This window comes from Hyla sarda, chromosome 1 (assembly GCF_029499605.1).
Source record: "Hyla sarda isolate aHylSar1 chromosome 1, aHylSar1.hap1, whole genome shotgun sequence".
Classification (NCBI taxonomy): Eukaryota; Metazoa; Chordata; class Amphibia; order Anura; family Hylidae; genus Hyla; species Hyla sarda.
This window is the reverse complement of record NC_079189.1, coordinates 600,163,577-600,183,644: the sequence shown is the minus strand read 5'-3', so window position 1 is coordinate 600,183,644 and position 20,068 is coordinate 600,163,577. Positions and strand designations below refer to the sequence as shown.

At 43.5% G+C, this 20,068-nt stretch overlaps 1 protein-coding gene across 1 annotated transcript in view; it reads right to left on the bottom strand.

Annotated features, from left to right (window-relative positions):
- LOC130296246 (oocyte zinc finger protein XlCOF7.1-like) overlaps positions 1-20,068 on the bottom strand; it is a 224,758-nt gene that overhangs the window by 6,836 nt on the left and 197,854 nt on the right. Inside the window, exons 3-7 of the mRNA XM_056547609.1 lie at positions 10,550-10,690; positions 8,990-9,169; positions 6,927-7,053; positions 6,782-6,843; positions 4,418-6,071 (exon numbers count right to left, since the gene is read on the bottom strand). Of these exons, the coding sequence (XP_056403584.1) occupies positions 4,418-6,071; positions 6,782-6,843; positions 6,927-7,053; positions 8,990-9,169; positions 10,550-10,627 (2,101 nt within the window). The 5' untranslated portion in view covers positions 10,628-10,690. The remainder of the gene's footprint in view (positions 1-4,417; positions 6,072-6,781; positions 6,844-6,926; positions 7,054-8,989; positions 9,170-10,549; positions 10,691-20,068) is intronic.

Here is a 20,068-nt window from a genome sequence, read left to right as displayed (position 1 = left end):
GGTAGAGGGGTAGTCACTGGTATTGGTTCCATCACATTAGAGATGTTGAAAAAAGGGGGATAAAGTGCTCTCTGTTACTACAGACGCCTGTCCCTACCTTTTGAGGGACCCACTTCCTTAACAGGGTGGCCTCAACCACGGTGCCGGTGTAAGGAAGAAAACTGAGTCCCTGTAGCGGAATGTGACCCTTCACACAGAAACACCTTTTACTGCTTTACAGACTGCTCCCTCTCACTCCCTAATCACTAATCCTAACCCCTAACCCGGACCCTAACGCCTATGCCTAATCCTAACCCCTAATCCTAACCCCTAACCCCTAATCCTAACCGTAAGACCCAATCCTAACTCTGACCCCTAACCCTTATCCTGACTCTGACCCTTAACCCTAATCCTAACCGTAAAACCCAATCCTAACTCTGACCCCTAACCCTTATCCTGACTCTGACCCTTAACCCTAATCCTAACCCCCAACAGCGATCAGCGATGAGCACGGGTCACAGTTTTTTTTTCACTTCACCGGGCCCTAACCTCCACTAAGTGAGGGATAAAACAACAAACAAGATGCAGAATAGATATCACTAAAACAAACACTCCAGAGTACTGTGATAATAAAGAAAACAAGACAAAAATATAATGAAAGTGATAATCAAACCAGCATCACGTGACAATAAAAAAATTGAATTGTTAATGGAACTAATATAGTGGAACAGATTTTGGTTTTATTGTCAAGTGTTGATGGTTTTATTATCACTTTCATTATATTTTTGTATTGTTTTCTATATTAATCACAGTACCCGGCACCATGGTTGAGGCCACCCTGTTAAGGAAGCGGGCCCCTCAAAAGGTAGGGACAGAGGGACGGGCGTCTGTAGTAACAGGGGGGGACTTTATCCCCCTTTTATCAACATCTCTAATATGATGGAACCAATACCAGTGACTAACCCTCTACCATAACACAGTCTCTATATCTATATATTACCTTTTTACTCCAGAGCCTGTTTGCTATTATTATTATTTTAATTATTATTATTATTTTTTTCTATGATTCATTATTTGACGGTTACATGGGTATTGTGCTGCACCTTCTCTTACATGTGATTGGCCGAATAGGGAGCCTTTAATCTGATGGTCTAATACACGTTATGTTTCCAATTGGAGTTGATCAGAGGTACACCATCGGTGATTTCTTTCTGGACTACAACAATGCCTTTGGTACGTTTTCACATAAAAAGCTCATATATTTTATTGAAAACTAAACTTAAAAGGGGTACTCCGCTGCTCAGCATTTGGAACAAACTGTTCCGAACACTGGAGTAGGGAGCTAGTGATGTCATAGCCCCGCCCCCTCGTGATGTCACACCCAGCCCCCTCAATGCAAGTCTATGGGAGGGGGCGTGACGGCTGTCACGCCCCCTCCCATAGACTTGCATTGAGGGGGCGGAGCATGACAGCATGAGGGGGCGGAGCATGACGTCACGAGCTGCTGGCGCTGGCTCCGGCATTCGGAACAGCTTGTTCCAAACGCTCGAGCAGCGGAGTACCCCTTTAAAGTGGTTATCCAGGATTACAAAAACATAGCTGACTTCTTCCAAAAACAGCGCCAATCTTGTCCTCAGGATATGTGCGGTATTGCAGCTCAGTTCTATCGTAGTGAATGCAGCTGAGTTGTAATATCACACACAACCTGAGCGATGTTTTCCTAATCCAGGATAATCCCTATTATTTTGCATATTTTGATGGATTCGCAGTTGGCGGAAGGATAAATATCAGAGGGATGTCATTAATGATGCCTATTCTGAGCAGAGACTGGTTATAAGTGATGGTCACAGTGATGGTTTTTAAGTGTCATAGGGGAAGTTTTGTTAGGTTTGGTTTGCAGGGGGGAAAAGTGAAATAGGGAGGTGTCTGTAATGTGGAAAATGGAAACTGGAGTTCAATGTTTCCCAATGTAAAGTGATGCACTGGGAGAGGAGTGTTTAGCCACCATGACTCCACAAGGCATCCCAGCTGATTTGTTTCACAATCAGACCCCATAAACAGCCTTTGAAAATTCTATTGAGTCAGCAAAAAACGCCACACATCGGGCTTGTCTTCTGTCTGAGCTGCAGGGAAGGGCTGCCGTGAGAGTGAGCACGGCATCTGCGGCAATGCGAGTGTTAAAACGGATGATTGGATCGCCTGCGGCGCAGCCGCAGGGGTCCGGTCCTCCAGAATGGCGGACGGAGGTCCCCTCACCTGCCTCCGTCCGTCTCCAGGGGTCTTCTGCTCTAGTCTGAGATCGAGCAGACCACAGCAGAAGATCAACGATAATACTGATCAGTGCTATGCCCTATGCATAGCACTGATCAGTATTAGCAATCAAATGACTGCTATAAATAGTCCCCTATGGGGACATAAAAAACGTAAAAATAGAAAGAAAGAAAAAAGATTAAAAAAATTAAAAAAAAGTTAAAAATCCCCTCCCTTACATAAAAATTTAACTAGTCCATTTTTCCCCCCAAAAGCATAAAAAAAAATATATATATAAACATATTTGGTATTGTTGTGTGCGTAAATGTCCGAACTATCAAAATATAATGATAATGATCCCGTACAGTGAACGGCGTAAATGTAAAAAAGAAAAAAAAAGTCCAAAATTGCTGTTTTTTTTTGTCACATCATATTAAAAATAAAAAATATAAAAATATAAAAAACACTCATATTATATCACATATGCAATTGTGGTACTGATAAAAACTACAGATCACGGCACAAAAAATACAGCCTTGTATACGAAAAAATTAGAAAGTTATAGGTGGTCAAAATAGGGTAGTTTTAAACATGCTTTTTTTTTTGTATAAGCAGTACAATAATAGAAAAGTATGTAATCGTGGGTATTATTGTAATCGCATTGACCCACAGTATAAAGAAAACATGGAAATTTTACTGTACAGTGTACAGCATGAAAACAAAACCCTCCAAAATTGTGAAAAATTGCGTTTTTCATTTCAATTTTCCCCCACAAATAATTTTTGTTGTTGTTGTTTTGCCATACATTTTATGGTAAAGTAAGTGATGTTACTGATGGTTCTGACCTCTTTGGTCACCATTCTCATTATCCGTCAATTTTCCTCTATGGCCACGTTCAGGAAGGTTGTCTACAGTCCCATAGACCTTAAAGGGTACCTTTCATCAACAAAAACTTTTGATATATTATAGATTAATGTATGCAAAATAACTTTCCAATAGCATGTAAAAAAATATGCTTCTTTCCATTTAAATTTCCACTTAGAAAAAATGACCACTAGGGGTCTCCCTACCAGTCCTGGCCGCAAGCCTTTTGATAGATTTCAGACTCATGCTGGAGTCCTAAAATTCAGACTGCAGCCGGGACACAGACAAGCTCAGCACTGCTCCCTGCCAGGGAGCAGTGCTGAGTAGAGATGAGCAAAGTTACATTACAATTCGATTCGTCACGAACTTCTCGGCTCAGCGGTAGCTGACTTTAGCCTGCATAAATTAGTTTAGCTTTCAGGTGCTCCGGTGGGCTGGAAAAGGTGGATAAAGTCCAAGGAAAGAGTTTCCAGCCCACCGGAGCACCTGAAAGCTGATTTAATTAATGCATGCTAAAGTCATCAACTGCCGAGCCGAGAAGTTTGTGACAAATCGAATCATTGTAACTTTGCTCATCTCTACTCAGCACTGCTCCCTGGCAGGGAACAGGGCTGAGCTTGTCTGTGTCCCGGCTGCAGTCTGAGATTTAGGACTCCAGCATGAGTCTGAAATCTATCAAAAAAAAAAATAAAAAAAAAAAAGGCTTGTGGCCAGGACTGGTAGGGAGACCCCTAGTGGTCCTTTTTTCAAAGTGGAAAATTAAATAGAAAGAAGCATATTTTTTAATAACATGCTATTGGAAATTAATTCTGCATACATTAATCTATAATATATCAAAAGTTTTTTTGATGAAAGGTACCCTTTAAGCTTCTGAATAATATGTGCAACTGTATTCACAGGAACATCCAGCTGCTTGGAGATATCTTATAGCCTTGACCTGTAACATCCTTGTCTATAATTTTTTTTCTAATCTCCTTGACTCCTAGTCTCCTTGTCGGTGTCCATGATACCAAACATCACAGTGACGACTATCACCCTATAAATAGGCGTTTTACTGACTACAATTTCGGAGACACCTGTGGTGCTAATTCCAGAATGGATCTTAGTGTAAAATAGCCCAAATGTCCTATTATTTCTTAGCTTTTCTAGGAAAACATCATTTTTGTCCACAGTTTCATTAGTATTTTTTTAAATGATTCTGTTGAACCAAAATGTAAAAACTAAATGTCTGATTTTTAAAAAATTTTTCCACATCTGTACAGAGCCGTAAAAAATTTTATTCAGAATCTGTGATTTTTCCCTACATTTAGTGGTTACTACTCACCTGGGAGGTTACCTGTAGTAATTTCCTCCATATACTGCTTATCACCGCTCACATCTGTCTCCTCTTGTTCCTTTATGTCTGTAGCATTTATATACATCAGATCTTTCCCTGTAGGAATGTCCTCCTTATACTGCTCCTCACAGCTCACATCTGTCTCTTCTTCTTCTTCTTCCCTTATGTCTGTAGCATTAATATAGATCAGATCTTTCCCTGTAGGAATGTCCTCCTTATACTGCTCATCACCGCTCACATCTGTCTCTTCTTCTTTCTTTAAGTCTGTAGTATTTATATACATCAGATCTTTCCCTGTGGGAATGTCCTCCATATACTGTTCATCACTGTTCACATCTGTCTCTTCTTCTTTTATGTCTGTAGCACTAATATAGACCAGATCTTTCCCTGTAGGAATGTCCCCCTTATACTGCTCATCACCACTCATATCTGTCTCTTCTTCCCTTATGTCTGTAGCATTAATATAGATCAGATCTTTCCCTGTAGGAATGTCCTCCATATACTGCTCATCACCGCTCATATCTGTCTCTTCTTCTTCTTCCCTTATGTCTGTAGCATTAACATAGATCAGATCTTTCCCTGTAGGAATGTCCTCCTTATACTGCTCATCACCGCTCACATCTGTCTCTTCTTCTTCTTTTATGTCTGTAGTATTCATATACATCAGATCTTTCCCTGTAGGAATGTCCTCCATATACTGTTCATCACTGTTCACATCTGTCTCTTCTTCTTTTACGTCTGTAGCACTAATATAGACCAGATCTTTCCTTGTAGGAATGTCCCCATTATACTGCTCATCACCGCTCATATCTGTCTCTTCTTCTTCTTCTTTCCTTATGTCTGTAGCATTAATATAGATCAGATCTTTCCCTGTAGGAATGTCCTCCACATACTGCTTATCACCGCTCATATCTGTCTCTTCTTCTTCTTCCCTTATGTCTGTAGCATTAACATAGATCAGATCTTTCCCTGTAGGAATGTCCTCCTTATACTGCTCATCACCGCTCACATCTGTCTCTTCTTCTTCTTTTATGTCTGTAATATTTATATACATCAGATCTTTCCCTGTAGGAATGTCCTCCATATACTGCTCATCACTGTTCACATCTGTCTCTTTTTCTTTTAGGTCTGTAGAATTAATATAGATCAGATCTTTCCCTGTGGGAATGTCCCCCTTATACTGCTCATCAACGCTCACATCTGTCTCTTCTTCCTTCATGCCTGTAGCATTGATATAGATTAGATCTTTCCCTGTGGGAATGTCCCCCATATACTGCTCATCACCGTTCACATTTGTCTCTTTTTCTTTTAGGTCTGTAAAATTAATATAGATCAGATCTTTCCCTGTGGGAATGTCCCCCTTATACTGCTCATCACCGCTCACATCTGTCTCTTCTTCCTTCATGCCTGTAGCATTGATATAGATTAGATCTTTCCCTGTGGGAATGTCCCCCATATACTGCTCATCACCGTTCACATTTGTCTCTTTTTCTTTTATGTCTGTACCATTAATATAGATCACATCTTTCCCTGTAGTAATGTCCTCCTTATACTGCTCATCACTGCTGACATCTGTCTTTTCTTTTTCTTCCCGTATGTCTGGAGCATTAATATAGATCTGAACTTCACCCGGATTTCTAAGCTGTCGAAGAAATATTGTAAAAACCATCAGACAGTAGAAGTAATGAGGAATGTTTTAGGCAAGCACTAAATATCATTACTTGATACGAGAATACAAAATAGGACAGGAAGAGTTATCTGAGTCAAAGTATTGCAGGTTAGCTGTAGATCAATTAGATCAACAACAATCTCAATCAGGTGTACACTGATCAGCCAAAAAAACTAAGGTGGCGGCTATCATATTGGTAACATTACCCAAAATTAATAAACAAATGTTCAGCTTTGTAGAAGATTTCAGAAATTTGGGTTCGATTTTTTTATTTTAAACATATTAATTCACTTAGCACTAATCTTATGCCACAGGATACTTTCAGGGGTTTTGTGGCCTAATTTTATGACTGATCAGTGTATATCCAGCTAGACAGGCTTCAGGTTGTGTCAGTGGAGGAGATCAGCTCCTGCCAAACACCTCTGGGGTTTGTCTCGGGGGAAATAAAGGATCAGATGGGTATAAATCCAACCTGTTGGTTCCTTATTCCAACCAGCAGTCTCCATAGCCAGAAAACTGTGAGAAGATCCAGACAACATGTAATGTCTATGGTCGGCTTTATCCTGTCATCTCCACCTTTCTCATTCCACAAGTATAAAGCATATAATACTGTAGGATAAAACAAGACTGAACACAAGAGCTTCACAGCCCTTCTACAGATCATAGGGAATATCTCCATCTACCTGATCCTGTGGAAGAAGAGGACGGGGACACCTCTCTGCTGCTGTTCTCTTACTGGATCTGACTGTAGGGAACACATACAGAGACTGAATTCATTCTTTACATACAAATAATGAGAGGACGTGTGTATATAGTCATGTCTATTACCTGCTGATGTGAGGGGCTGCTGATCCTCCATCATCACCTGATCCTTGTACTGATCCTTGTGTCCTTCTACATACTCCCACTCCTCCATGGAGAAATAGACCGCCACGTCCTGACACCTTATAGGAACCTGACACACAATGATACAGTCATCACCCCGACCCCTCCAGTGGTGTTACTGTATAATGTCCCAGCATTCCCAGCAGTGTCACCTCTCCAGTCATCACCAGACCCCTCCATTACTGTATAATGTCCCAGCATTCCCAGCAGTGTCACCTCTCCAGTCATCACCAGACCCCTCCATTACTGTATAATGTCCCAGCATTTCCAGCAGTGTCACCTCTCCAGTCATCACCAGACCTCTCCATTACTGTATAATGTCCCAGCATTTCCAGCAGTGTCACCTCTCCAGTCATCACCAGACCCCTCCATTACTGTATAATGTCCCAGAATTCCCAGCAGTGTCACCTCTCCAGTCATCACCAGACCCCTCCATTACTGTATAATGTCCCAGCAGTGTCACCTCTCCAGTCATCACCAGACCCATCCATTACTGTATAATGTCCCAGCATTCCCAGCAGTGTCACCTCTCCAGTCATCACCAGACCCCTCCATTACTGTATAATGTCCCAGCATTCCCAGCAGTGTCACCTCTCCAGTCATCACCAGACCCCTCCATTACTGTATAATGTCCCAGCAGTGTCACCTCTCCAGTCATCACCAGACCCCTCCAGTGGTGTTACTGTATAATGTCCCAGCATTCCCAGCAGTGTCACCTCTCCAGTCATCACCAGACCCCTCCATTACTGTATAATGTCCCAGCATTCCCAGCAGTGTCACCTCTCCAGTCATCACCAGACCCCTCCATTACTGTATAATGTCCCAGCATTCCCAGCAGTGTCACCTCTCCAGTCATCACCAGACCCATCCATTACTGTATAATGTCCCAGCATTCCTAGCAGTGTCACCTCTCCAGTCATCACCAGACCCCTCCATTACTGTATAATGTCCCAGCATTCCCAGCAGTGTCACCTCTCCAGTCATCACCAGACCCATCCATTACTGTATAATGTCCCAGCATTCCCAGCAGTGTCACCTCTCCAGTCATCACCAGACCCCTCCATTACTGTATAATGTCCCAGCATTCCCAGCAGTGTCACCTCTCCAGTCATCACCAGACCCTTCCATTACTGAATAATGTCCCAGCAGTGTCACCTCTCCAGTCATCACCAGACCCCTCCATTACTGTATAATGTCCCAGCATTCCCAGCAGTGTCACCTCTCCAGTCATCACCAGACCCCTCCATTACTGTATAATGTCCCAGCATTTCCAGCAGTGTCACCTCTCCAGTCATCACCAGACCCCTCCATTACTGTATAATGTCCCAGCAGTGTCACCTCTCCAGTCATCACCAGACCCCTCCATTACTGTATAATGTCCCAGCATTCCCAGCAGTGTCACCTCTCCAGTCATCACCAGACCCCTCCATTACTGTATAATGTCCCAGCATTCCCAGCAGTGTCACCTCTCCAGTCATCACCAGACCCCTCCATTACTGTATTATGTCCCAGCATTCCCAGCAGTGTCACCTCTCCAGTCATCACCAGACCCCCCCATTACTGTATTATGTCCCAGCATTCCCAGCAGTGTCACCTCTCCAGTCATCACCAGACCCCTCCATTACTGTATAATGTCCCAGCATTCCCAGCAGTGTCACCTCTCCAGTCATCACCAGACCCCTCCATTACTGTATAATGTCCCAGCAGTGTCACCTCTCCAGTCATCACCAGACCCCTCCATTACTGTATAATGTCCCAGCAGTGTCACCTCTCCAGTCACCACCAGACCCCTCCATTACTGTATAATGTCCCAGCGGTGTCACCTCTCCAGTCACCACCAGACCCCTCCATTACTGTATAATGTCCCAGGATTCCCAGCAGGGTCACCTCTCCAGTCATTACCAGACCCCTCCATTACTGTATAATGTCCCAGCAGTGTCACCTCTCCAGTCATCACCAGACCCCTCCATTACTGTATAATGTCCCAGCATTCCCAGCAGTGTCACCTCTCCAGTCAGCAGCTCCATCATCTTGTTGATGAGTTCTAGGATCTTCTGTTCATCCATTTCCTCATGTATCAGGGAGTGAGGTGGGGGCCCCAGGATTGGGCTCAGGGTTCTTCCCCATCCTTCACACACAGGGGCCCGACAGCGCCCACTAGAGGACTTCTTCACTACTGTGTAATCCTGTGTATGGAGAGACACATTAATATCACTACATACATTCCCAGAATCCCTCACCTCTCCAGTCATATCCATCTGTTATTACATAGATAAGAATGAGGTCATGTGACATCACTCCCAGAATCCCTCACCTCTCCAGTCATATCCATCTGTTATTACATAGATAAGAATGAGGTCATGTGACATCACTCCCAGAATCCCTCACCTCTCCAGTCATATCCATCTGTTATTACATAGATAAGAATAAGGTCATGTGACATCACTCCCAGGATCCCTCACCTCTCCAGTCATATCCATCTGTTATTACATAGATAAGAATGAGGTCATGTGACATCACTCCCAGAATCCCTCACCTCTCCAGTCATATCCATCTATTACATAGATAAGAATAAGGTCATGTGACATCACTCCCAGAATCCCTCACCTCTCCAGTCATATCCATCTGTTATTACATAGATAAGAATGAGGTCATGTGACATCACTCCCAGAATCCCTCACCTCTCCAGTCATATCCATCTGTTATTACATAGATAAGAATGAGGTCATGTGACATCACTCCCAGAATCCCTCACCTCTCCAGTCATATCCATCTGTTATTACATAGATAAGAATGAGGTAATGTAACATCACTCCCAGAATCCCTCACCTCTCCAGTCATATCCATCTGTAATTACATAGATAAGAATGAGGTCATGTGACATCACTCCCAGAATCCCTCACCTCTCCAGTTATATCCATCTGTAATTACATAGATAAGAATGAGGTCATGTGACATCACTCCCAGAATCCCTCACCTCTCCAGTCATATCCATCTGTAATTACATAGATAAGAATGAGGTCATGTGACATCACTCCCAGTATCCCTCACCTCTCCAGTCATATCCATCTGCAATTACATAGATAAGAATGAGGTCATGTGACATCACTCCCAGTATCCCTCACCTCTCCAGTCATATCCATCTGTTATTACAGAGATAAGAATGAGGTCATGTGACATCACTCCCAGAATCCCTCACCTCTCCAGTCATATCCATCTGTTATTACATAGATAAGAATAAGGTCATGTGACATCACTCCCAGAATCCCTCACCTCTCCAGTCATATCCATCTGTTATTACATAGATAAGAATGAGGTCATGTGACATGACTCCCAGAATCCCTCACCTCTCCAGTCATATCCATCTATTATTACAGAGATAAGAATGAGGTCATGTGACATCACTCCCAGAATCCCTCACCTCTCCAGTCATATCCATCTGTTATTACATAGATAAGAATGAGGTCATGTGACACCACTCCCAGAATCCCTCACCTCTCCAGTCATATCCATCTATTACAGAGATAAGAATGAGGTCATGTGACATCACTCCCAGAATCCCTCACCTCTCCAGTAAGCCGGAAGAGTATCTGTAGGGTGAGGTTTATGATCCTGTCGGCCATCTTGTTCCTGTCTCTCTCCATGGTTGATCGGTCAGTCTGGAGAATTGTCTCATAAATCTGTAGAAGATTCTAGATTGAAGAAGCCTGAAGATGAGACAATATAAAAATCACTTACTGTAGATAATATGGATAAACTTTTATAGCGGGTGTCAGCTGCTATCTGCAGCCAACACCTGCCAGTAATGACTGACATTAGAGATCATTCTAGTGCAGGTCAAAAATAAATATGGCTGGAAAAAACCCTTCCATAAAAATGAAAACTATCCCCCCCCCCCCCCCTTTCCCATTTTACAGATAAAAAAAAAAAAAAAAAGTAAACAAAATAAAATAGATTTGGTTTCGCCACATGAGGAATTGTCTAAACTAGTTTATTGGTTTTTTTTTTTAATGGAAAATAATAAAAAAGGCTGAGTATGGAAAATGTTCTTTTATAATTATAAACTATATTCTAAACCAACAGAGGCGGCTTCCGGAAACGTAAAGGAGGACGGCGGGAGGATCGGCCCAGAGAGTGAGAAGCAGCAGAGGCAGGTCCAACCTTACCAGGCTCCTGAATGGTACATGATCTGCTTAGCACTGACACAATTCTGGCCATTCAGGAGCCTGGGAAAGCTGTGTGTGATCAGTTGGGGGGGAGGGGGTCATCGGCTTCGGCTTCCAGTTGTCCAGGCATGCTGGGAGTTGTAGTTTTTTACACCATTCTGGCTATTCAGGAGCCTGGAAAAGCTGTGTGTGATCAATTTTCCAGCTTCGGCTGTCCAGGCATGCTGGGAGTTGTAGTTTTTGCAACAGCTCCTGGTTGGGAAACACTGGTTTAGATGACAGTCCCAGTCAAAGTCAATGAGACCCGTCCTGAATTGTAGGTGGATGGTGAAGATAGTGAGAACTGATACTAAGGCTGAAAAACAACTAAAGGTTCTCACAGCGGAATAGACCAGAGAACAATGGAAACATAAAGAGAAAAAACAATAGCAGAATAACTGTAAAAATATCTAAAATGTATCAATAAGTTATATGTCCTCCAAAACACATAATATATATATATACACTACATACCTCCACCACAGACTGTACAGCAGCAGAGGGGTTTCCTTGTTGTTACAGGACCTGCCATGATGTCACAGTCATGTGATCAGTCACATGGAGAAAGAGGAGGAGGAGTCACATGATCAGGGGCTGCTGCTCTAGGCTCATCTGCTCAGTGTATGCAGGACTCTGCTGTGCTGGTTGTGATCGCTGCTGGATGAGCTGAAGTTATGTGTATGCAGCAGAGCTGTGTGTGTGTGTGATGTGCGTGGTGCAGAGCTGTGTATGTGTGTGTTATATATGTCTGCAGCAGAGCTGTGTGTAATGTGCATGTAGCTGAGCTGTATGTGTACACAGTAGAGCTGTATATGTGTAATGTGCATGTAGCTGAGCTGTATGTGTACACAGTAGAGCTGTATATGTGTAATGTGCATGTAGCTGAGCTGTATGTGTACACAGTAGAGCTGTATATGTGTAATGTACATGTAGCTGAGCTGTATGTGTACACAGTAGAGCTGTATATGTGTAATGTGCATGTAGCTGAGCTGTATGTGTACACAGTAGAGCTGTATATGTGTAATGTGCATGTAGCTGAGCTGTATGTGTACACAGTAGAGCTGTATATGTGTAATGTACATGTAGCTGAGCTGTATGTGTACACAGTAGAGCTGTATATGTGTAATGTACATGTAGCTGAGCTGTATGTGTACACAGTAGAGCTGTATATGTGTAATGTGCATGTAGCTGAGCTGTATGTGTACACAGTAGAGCTGTATATGTGTAATGTACATGTAGCTGAGCTGTATGTGTACACAGTAGAGCTGTATGTGTGTAATGTGTATGTAGCTGAGCTGTATGTGTACACAGTAGAGCTGTATATGTGTAATGTACATGTAGCTGAGCTGTATGCGTACACAGTAGAGCTGTATATGTGTAATGTACATGTAGCTGAGCTGTATGTGTACACAGTAGAGCTGTATATGTGTAATGTGCATGTAGCTGAGCTGTATGTGTACACAGTAGAGCTGTATATGTGTAATGTGCATGTAGCTGAGCTGTATGTGTACACAGTAGAGCTGTATATGTGTAATGTACATGTAGCTGAGCTGTATGTGTACACAGTAGAGCTGTATATGTGTAATGTACATGTAGCTGAGCTGTATGTGTACACAGTAGAGCTGTATATGTGTATGTAGCTGAGCTGTATGTGTACACAGTAGAGCTGTATACGTGTAATGTACATGTAGCTGAGCTGTATGTGTACACAGTAGAGCTGTATATGTGTAATGTACATGTAGCTGAGCTGTATGTGTACACAGTAGAGCTGTATATGTGTAATGTGCATGTAGCTGAGCTGTATGTGTACACAGTAGAGCTGTATATGTGTAATGTACATGTAGCTGAGCTGTATGTGTACACAGTAGAGCTGTATATGTGTAATGTACATGTAGCTGAGCTGTATGTGTACACAGTAGAGCTGTATATGTGTAATGTACATGTAGCTGAGCTGTATGTGTACACAGTAGAGCTGTATATGTGTAATGTGCATGTAGCTGAGCTGTATGTGTACACAGTAGAGCTGTATATGTGTAATGTGCATGTAGCTGAGCTGTATGTGTACACAGTAGAGCTGTATATGTGTATGTAGCTGAGCTGTATGTGTACACAGTAGAGCTGTATATGTGTAATGTACATGTAGCTGAGCTGTATGTGTACACAGTAGAGCTGTATATGTGTATGTAGCTGAGCTGTATGTGTACACAGTAGAGCTGTATATGTGTAATGTACATGTAGCTGAGCTGTATATGTACACAGTAGAACTGTATATGTGTAATGTGCATGTAGCTGAGCTGTATGTGTACACAGTAGTGCTGTATATGTGTAATGTACATGTAGCTGAGCTGTATGTGTACACAGTAGAGCTGTATATGTGTAATGTGCATGTAGCTGAGCTGTATGTGTACACAGTAGAGCTGTATATGTGTAATGTACATGTAGCTGAGCTGTATGTGTACACAGTAGAGCTGTATATGTGTAATGTGCATGTAGCTGAGCTGTATGTGTACACAGTAGAGCTGTATATGTGTAATGTACATGTAGCTGAGCTGTATGTGTACACAGTAGAGCTGTATATGTGTAATGTACATGTAGCTGAGCTGTATGTGTACACAGTAGAGCTGTATATGTGTAATGTGCATGTAGCTGAGCTGTATGTGTACACAGTAGTGCTGTATATGTGTAATGTACATGTAGCTGAGCTGTATGTGTACACAGTAGAGCTGTATATGTGTAATGTACATGTAGCTGAGCTGTATGTGTACACAGTAGAGCTGTATATGTGTATGTAGCTGAGCTGTATGTGTACACAGTAGAGCTGTATATGTGTAATGTACATGTAGCTGAGCTGTATATGTACACAGTAGAACTGTATATGTGTAATGTGCATGTAGCTGAGCTGTATGTGTACACAGTAGTGCTGTATATGTGTAATGTACATGTAGCTGAGCTGTATGTGTACACAGTAGAGCTGTATATGTGTAATGTGCATGTAGCTGAGCTGTATGTGTTATATTTGTCTGCAGCGGTGCGCTCTGGATCAGGATGTCATTAACTCCTTGAGGACATCAGGGTTTTTTTTTATTTTTTTCCTCCTCACCTTCTTATATCCTAAATGCTTTCAATTTCCCACCTACAAACCCATATGAGGGCTTGTTTTTGGCGCCAACAAATTGTACTTTGTAATGACATAACAGTTTGTACGCAGTGCATTTTTCAGTCAAAATTACACATCAATTTATTCTGTAGGTCCATACGATTACAATGATAACCAATTGATGTAGGTTTTATGTTATTACTTAAAAAAAAAAATATATACATTTTTGGACATTTCCGTACATGGCAAAACCACTTATGTTTATTTTAGTTTACAATATTTATTTGATTGCTTCCTGCACCGATGAAGCATCAGTTGGATGAGTGGGAGGGACTCTCCACCAGTCCGCTGAGCTGTCAGGACACTGCGATTTCACTGTAGTGGTTCTGATTAGCATCCCTGAGATAACCGGCAGATTAATTTCACACTTTTAGAGGCCACGATCGGTCTCAGGGATTTCTCTCCCCCCCTTGAGGATAAATTATATTCCACTACAGTATTCCTTAGAGAGAGACCACCAGCATCCCTACTACAGCCTCTCCCGATCCTTGTGGATAGTTGTCACGACTGGGCAGGAAAGGAGTGCACACTATTCTCGCCCACTCCCCTATCCCTGCCTACTTAAATACCCGCTCTAAGCAACGGTTCTGTAACCATGGTGACAGTCCCTCCCTAGAAAAGTGAGGGGAGTTAACTGTCAAAATAATACAATAAAACAGACACAGGTCAAGGTACTGTAGGGAGCAGACAGACTAACAGAAGCAAAACTAACCAACACACAATAAGTCAAAGTCCACTATCCGTGTCAAAAACCAGGAGTCAGAGAGCGGAGCCAAAGGGTCAAAATGCCAGATGTTTCAGATACAGTAGAAAGCTAGCTAGGAGTATAAACTGAGCTCTTTAGTAGGCAAAGACTTGGGGGGAGATTTATCAAAACCTGTGCAGAGGAAGAGTGGTGCAGTTGCCCATAGCAACCAATCAGATTGCTTCTTTCATTTTCCACAGGCCTCTAAAGAGGCCTGTGGAAAATGAAAGAAGCAATCTGATTGGTTGCTATGGGCAACTGCACCACTCTTCCTCTGCACAGGTTTTGATAAATCTCCCCCTTGGAGTAGACTGCCAGCTTATATGGAGCCAGAACAGGTGCTACAATCAGGGTCAGCTGACCAGTCCAGACAGCCGGGCGTAACCCAGCAACAAAGAAGCTGTCAGAACCTTTTAACCCTATAGATTCTGACAGTATCCCCGCCTTTTAGGAGGGGCCATTGGACCCTTCACAACCTGAGAGTAAAGAGGTCTTGACTTGGATACAGATGGGCCATCAATGTCCGCATCTGTATTCTCATCCTCCATATCACACCACTCATTGGTGTCCTCACAGTCATCCTCCAGAATCTCATTACTTCCCTCTGACTGCAAGTCAACAGGAGTACTCTCCACACTCTTATTGCCCATGGTGTCACATGACGCCGGTTCAGCCAGAGACTGATGCAAGACAGGCTTTGCAATACTATTAGATGTTAAGTCAGATTGTATCCTTCTAAAGAAGTCTTATCTGCTGATTCATCGCAAACTGTTAAGAATAATTAAAGTTAAAGAAAGGGTCGTACAGAAAAGTATCCATTTTCATGTTCAGAGTGTGGGAAATGTTTACATTCCAACAAAAATTTAGTTATACATCTGAGATCACACTCCCCGTATGTGGAAAGTTCTTTAGGGCACAGTCAAGCCTTCTTGATCATCAGACACATCACACAGGGGTGAAGCCTTTTCCATGTTCAGAATGTGAAAAATGTTTTACTTGAAATCAAAGCTTACAATACAATTGAGACTTCACACATGGGTGAAGCTATTTTCATGTTCCCGACGTGGGAAATGTTTTACAGCTAAAATTACATCTTGTTGACTATGACAAATGTCACACAGGGTAGAAGCCTTTTTCATGTTCGGAATGTGGGAAATGTTTTGCTTTAATAGCATACCTTGTTGGACATTTAAGAATTCACACAGGGGAGAACCTGTTTTCATGCCCTGAATGCTTGAAATGATTTACTCAGAAATCTGTTCTTGTTTTACATCAGAGAATCCATACAGGGGAAAAGTCATTTAGACTAGATCCACAGGGCTGGTTTCTTCCTTCCCGATATTCTCCCGTTATTGCTGCTAAATGGTTCATTCGAACAAAAGGATGCAAACTGATGCAACAGGATGCAATTTGTCTGTTATTTTAAAGGACTATTTAAAAAAGAAAAGAAACAGAGCCGGCGTTAGGACAGGGCAAACCAGGCAATTGCCTAGGGCCCCCATCCCCCAGGGGGCCCCCTGCCGGCTGCTTTTAAAGTGGCTGCGGTGACGGCTGCTTGTTAAACATCAGCAGCCCGGCCGCGGCCACTTAAAAACAGTGACCAGCGGTGGGTCCTGCGGGCCCGGACACTTCTCCCCCTGCATTTTCTATTTTTCATATTTCCTTACCTGGCCGCGCTCGGCAGGCTCAGGTAATGCGGCGGGTCTTGTGGGCTGTGTGGATAATATGACGAGTGACGTCTATTGCGGCTCCTCTGTGCGGCGTCAGGGACGTCACTCCTCATTTACTGCAGTGGCGGCTGCTTAAGTTTAGCAGTCCGGCCGCAGCTGCAGGGAATGATGAGTGACGTCCCGGACGCCGTGCAGAGGAGCCGCAGGAGAAGTCACTGGTCATATTATCCACACAGCCCACAAGACCTGCTGCATTACCTGAGCCTGTCGAGCGCGGCCAGGTAAGGAAATATGAAAAATAGAAAAAGCAGGGGAAGAGGGGGGACCTAATGTGGGGGAGCTATACTGCCAACCTAATGTGGGGGAGCTATACTGCCAACCTAATGTGGGGGAACTATACTGCCAACCTTATGTGGGGGAACTACAACCTAATGTGGGGGAACTATACTGCCAACCTAATGTGGGGGAACTATACTGCCAACCTAATGTGGGGGAACGATACTGCCAACCTAATGTGGGGGAACGATACTGCCAACCTAATGTGGGGGAACTATACTGCCAACCTAATGTGGGGAAACTATACTGCCAACCTAATGTGGGGGAACTATACTGCCAACCTAATGTGGGGAAACTATACTGCCAACCTAATGTGGGGGAACTACAACATAATTTGGGGGAACTATACTGCCAACCTAATGTGGGGCAACTATACTGCCAACCTAATGTGGGGGAACTATACTGCCAACCTAATGTGGGGGAACTATACAAAAATATCAAATTGTACTATTCTGATCCCTATAATTCTTTTATTTTTCTGTATATGGGGTGGTATGAGGTGATTTGTAGTTTTAATCGGTACCATTTTTGTTTTGATGGGACTTTTTAATTGCTTTTTAGATATTTTTTATGGTATATAAAAGTGACCATAAATGTGCAAATCTGGTTGGTGCACTATTACGACTTTTGGGGCCCCTCTTTTGATTATGCCCAAGGCCTCGATAAGCCTAAAACCGGTCCTGGGAAAGAAAAAGGTCAAGTGGTATCCTTTTGTATCTGTGTATATCATTTTATTGTCTGTTTGATGCAAATGGATGACATTAAAGGCTCATCCATTTCCCATAGACTTCAATGTAAAATTTATTATATTCGTTTATCTTCCTTTTTTTTTTTTAACCAATTTTACTAACGGACATGACTTTGCGAAGTCGTGATGTCGTGATACTCTGGCCCCGTGGTCGTCACACGGCAGATTCGGAGCTGGCAGCGTAGCGTGCAGCTCCCTGAGGTGGGTGCTGAATGCAAGATTGCGGGGGTCCCCAGCGGTCTTAGGGCCAGAGTACCCCTTTAAAGGAGATATGCAGCATAAACCTTTTATGTTTCCCTGCGCCCGGGCTGAAATAACAAATAAAACAAACGCAGTGTCATGTAAGGAGCTCGGGCCGGCCGAGGGGACATCGCTGTGGCCGGCGATACACGGACCGCAAGGTGACGTTTCGAGTCTAGGAAGCACAGAGCCCAGGAGGAACGGGACACCGATACCGGAGCAACAGGGGAACGTAGGAAGGGGAGTAAACATTTGTTTAATTTGTTTTTGCAGCCCGGGCACAGGGAAACAAAAATGGTTTATGCTGCATATCTCCTTTAAAAGAGCCAGATGTGAATGTGAAAGAGCCCTTAGATGTTCAGAATGTGGAAAATGTTATAATAGAAAATTAGATCTTGTTAAACATCTGAGAACTCACACAGGATAGGGGATATGTTTCTAATTGGGGGGATCTGACTGCTGGGACCCCCATGATTCTCCTGCCCAGTGCTTAGGCTTTCCCCATGCATGGAGCTGTGTAGACCACCTTACAGAGCGGTGGTTAATACCCACGCATTTCTATGGGAGAGCCAGAGATACATGAGTATGTATCTAAGGCGCTCTCATATTGATGCATGGAGGGGGCTGCGCTGTGCAGGGGGAGAGCCGGGCTCACACCCACTCCCATAGACATGAATGGAGGGGGCGTGGTGTGACACCACGAACGCGGATGCTGCAAGCTTCCATGCTCTGGACCCCCGCGATCTAACATCCTATCCTCTATTCTTTGGATAGGGGATAAGATGTTTCTTACGGAGTACCCCTTTAAAGGGATACTCCGCCCCCAGACATTTTATCCCTTATGCAAAGAATAGAGGATAGGATGTTAGATCGCTGGGGACCCCCGGGATCTCGGCTGCAGCACCCAGGTGACAGTACAGCACAGAGCAAGCTCGTTCTGTGCATAATGACGGGCATTACAGGGGCCGGAGCATCGTGACGGCACGACCCCTCAATACAAGTCTACGGGAGGGTTGGCCGTCAAGCCCCCTGCCCTAGACTTGCATTAAGGGGGCGGGCCGCGACGTCACTATGCTCCGGCCCCAGTATCGCTCGTCATTACGCACAGAACGAGCTTGCTCTGTGCTGTACTGTCACCTGGGTGCTGCAGCCGAGATTCCGGGGTCCCCAGCGACGGGACCCCCGCCATCTGACATCTTATCCCCTATCCTTCGGATAGGGGATAAGATGTCTAGGGGCGAAGGACCCCTTTAAGGACGCAGGCCATATATATACTCCCTGGTCCCGTTACTGTGGTTTAAGCATGCTCACGAGTTGAGCGCGCTTCAAACCTGGTGGGTCCTGACTGCTATCAGCAGCCAGGACCCAGGGTTAATGCCCATATGTGTAATGTGCATGTAGCTGAGCTGTATGTGTACACAGTAGAGCTATATATGTGTAATGTACATGTAGCTGAGCTGTATGTGTACACAGTAGAGCTGTATATGTGTAATGTACATGTAGCTGAGCTGTATGTGTACACAGTAGAGCTGTATATGTGTAATGTACATGTAGCTGAGCTGTATGTGTACACAGTAGAGCTGTATATGTGTAATGTACATGTAGCTGAGCTGTATGTGTACACAGTAGAGCTGTATATGTGTAATGTACATGTAGCTGAGCTGTATGTGTACACAGTAGAGCTGTATATGTGTAATGTACATGTAGCTGAGCTGTATGTGTACACAGTAGAGCTGTATATGTGTAATGTACATGTAGCTGAGCTGTATGTGTACACAGTAGTGCTGTATATGTGTAATGTGCATGTAGCTGAGCTGTATGTGTACACAGTAGAGCTGTATGTGTGTAATGTGAATGTAGCTGAGCTGTATGTGTACACAGTAGAGCTGTATATGTGTAATGTACATGTAGCTGAGCTGTATGTGTACACAGTAGAGCTGTATATGTGTAATGTACATGTAGCTGAGCTGTGTGTGTACACAGT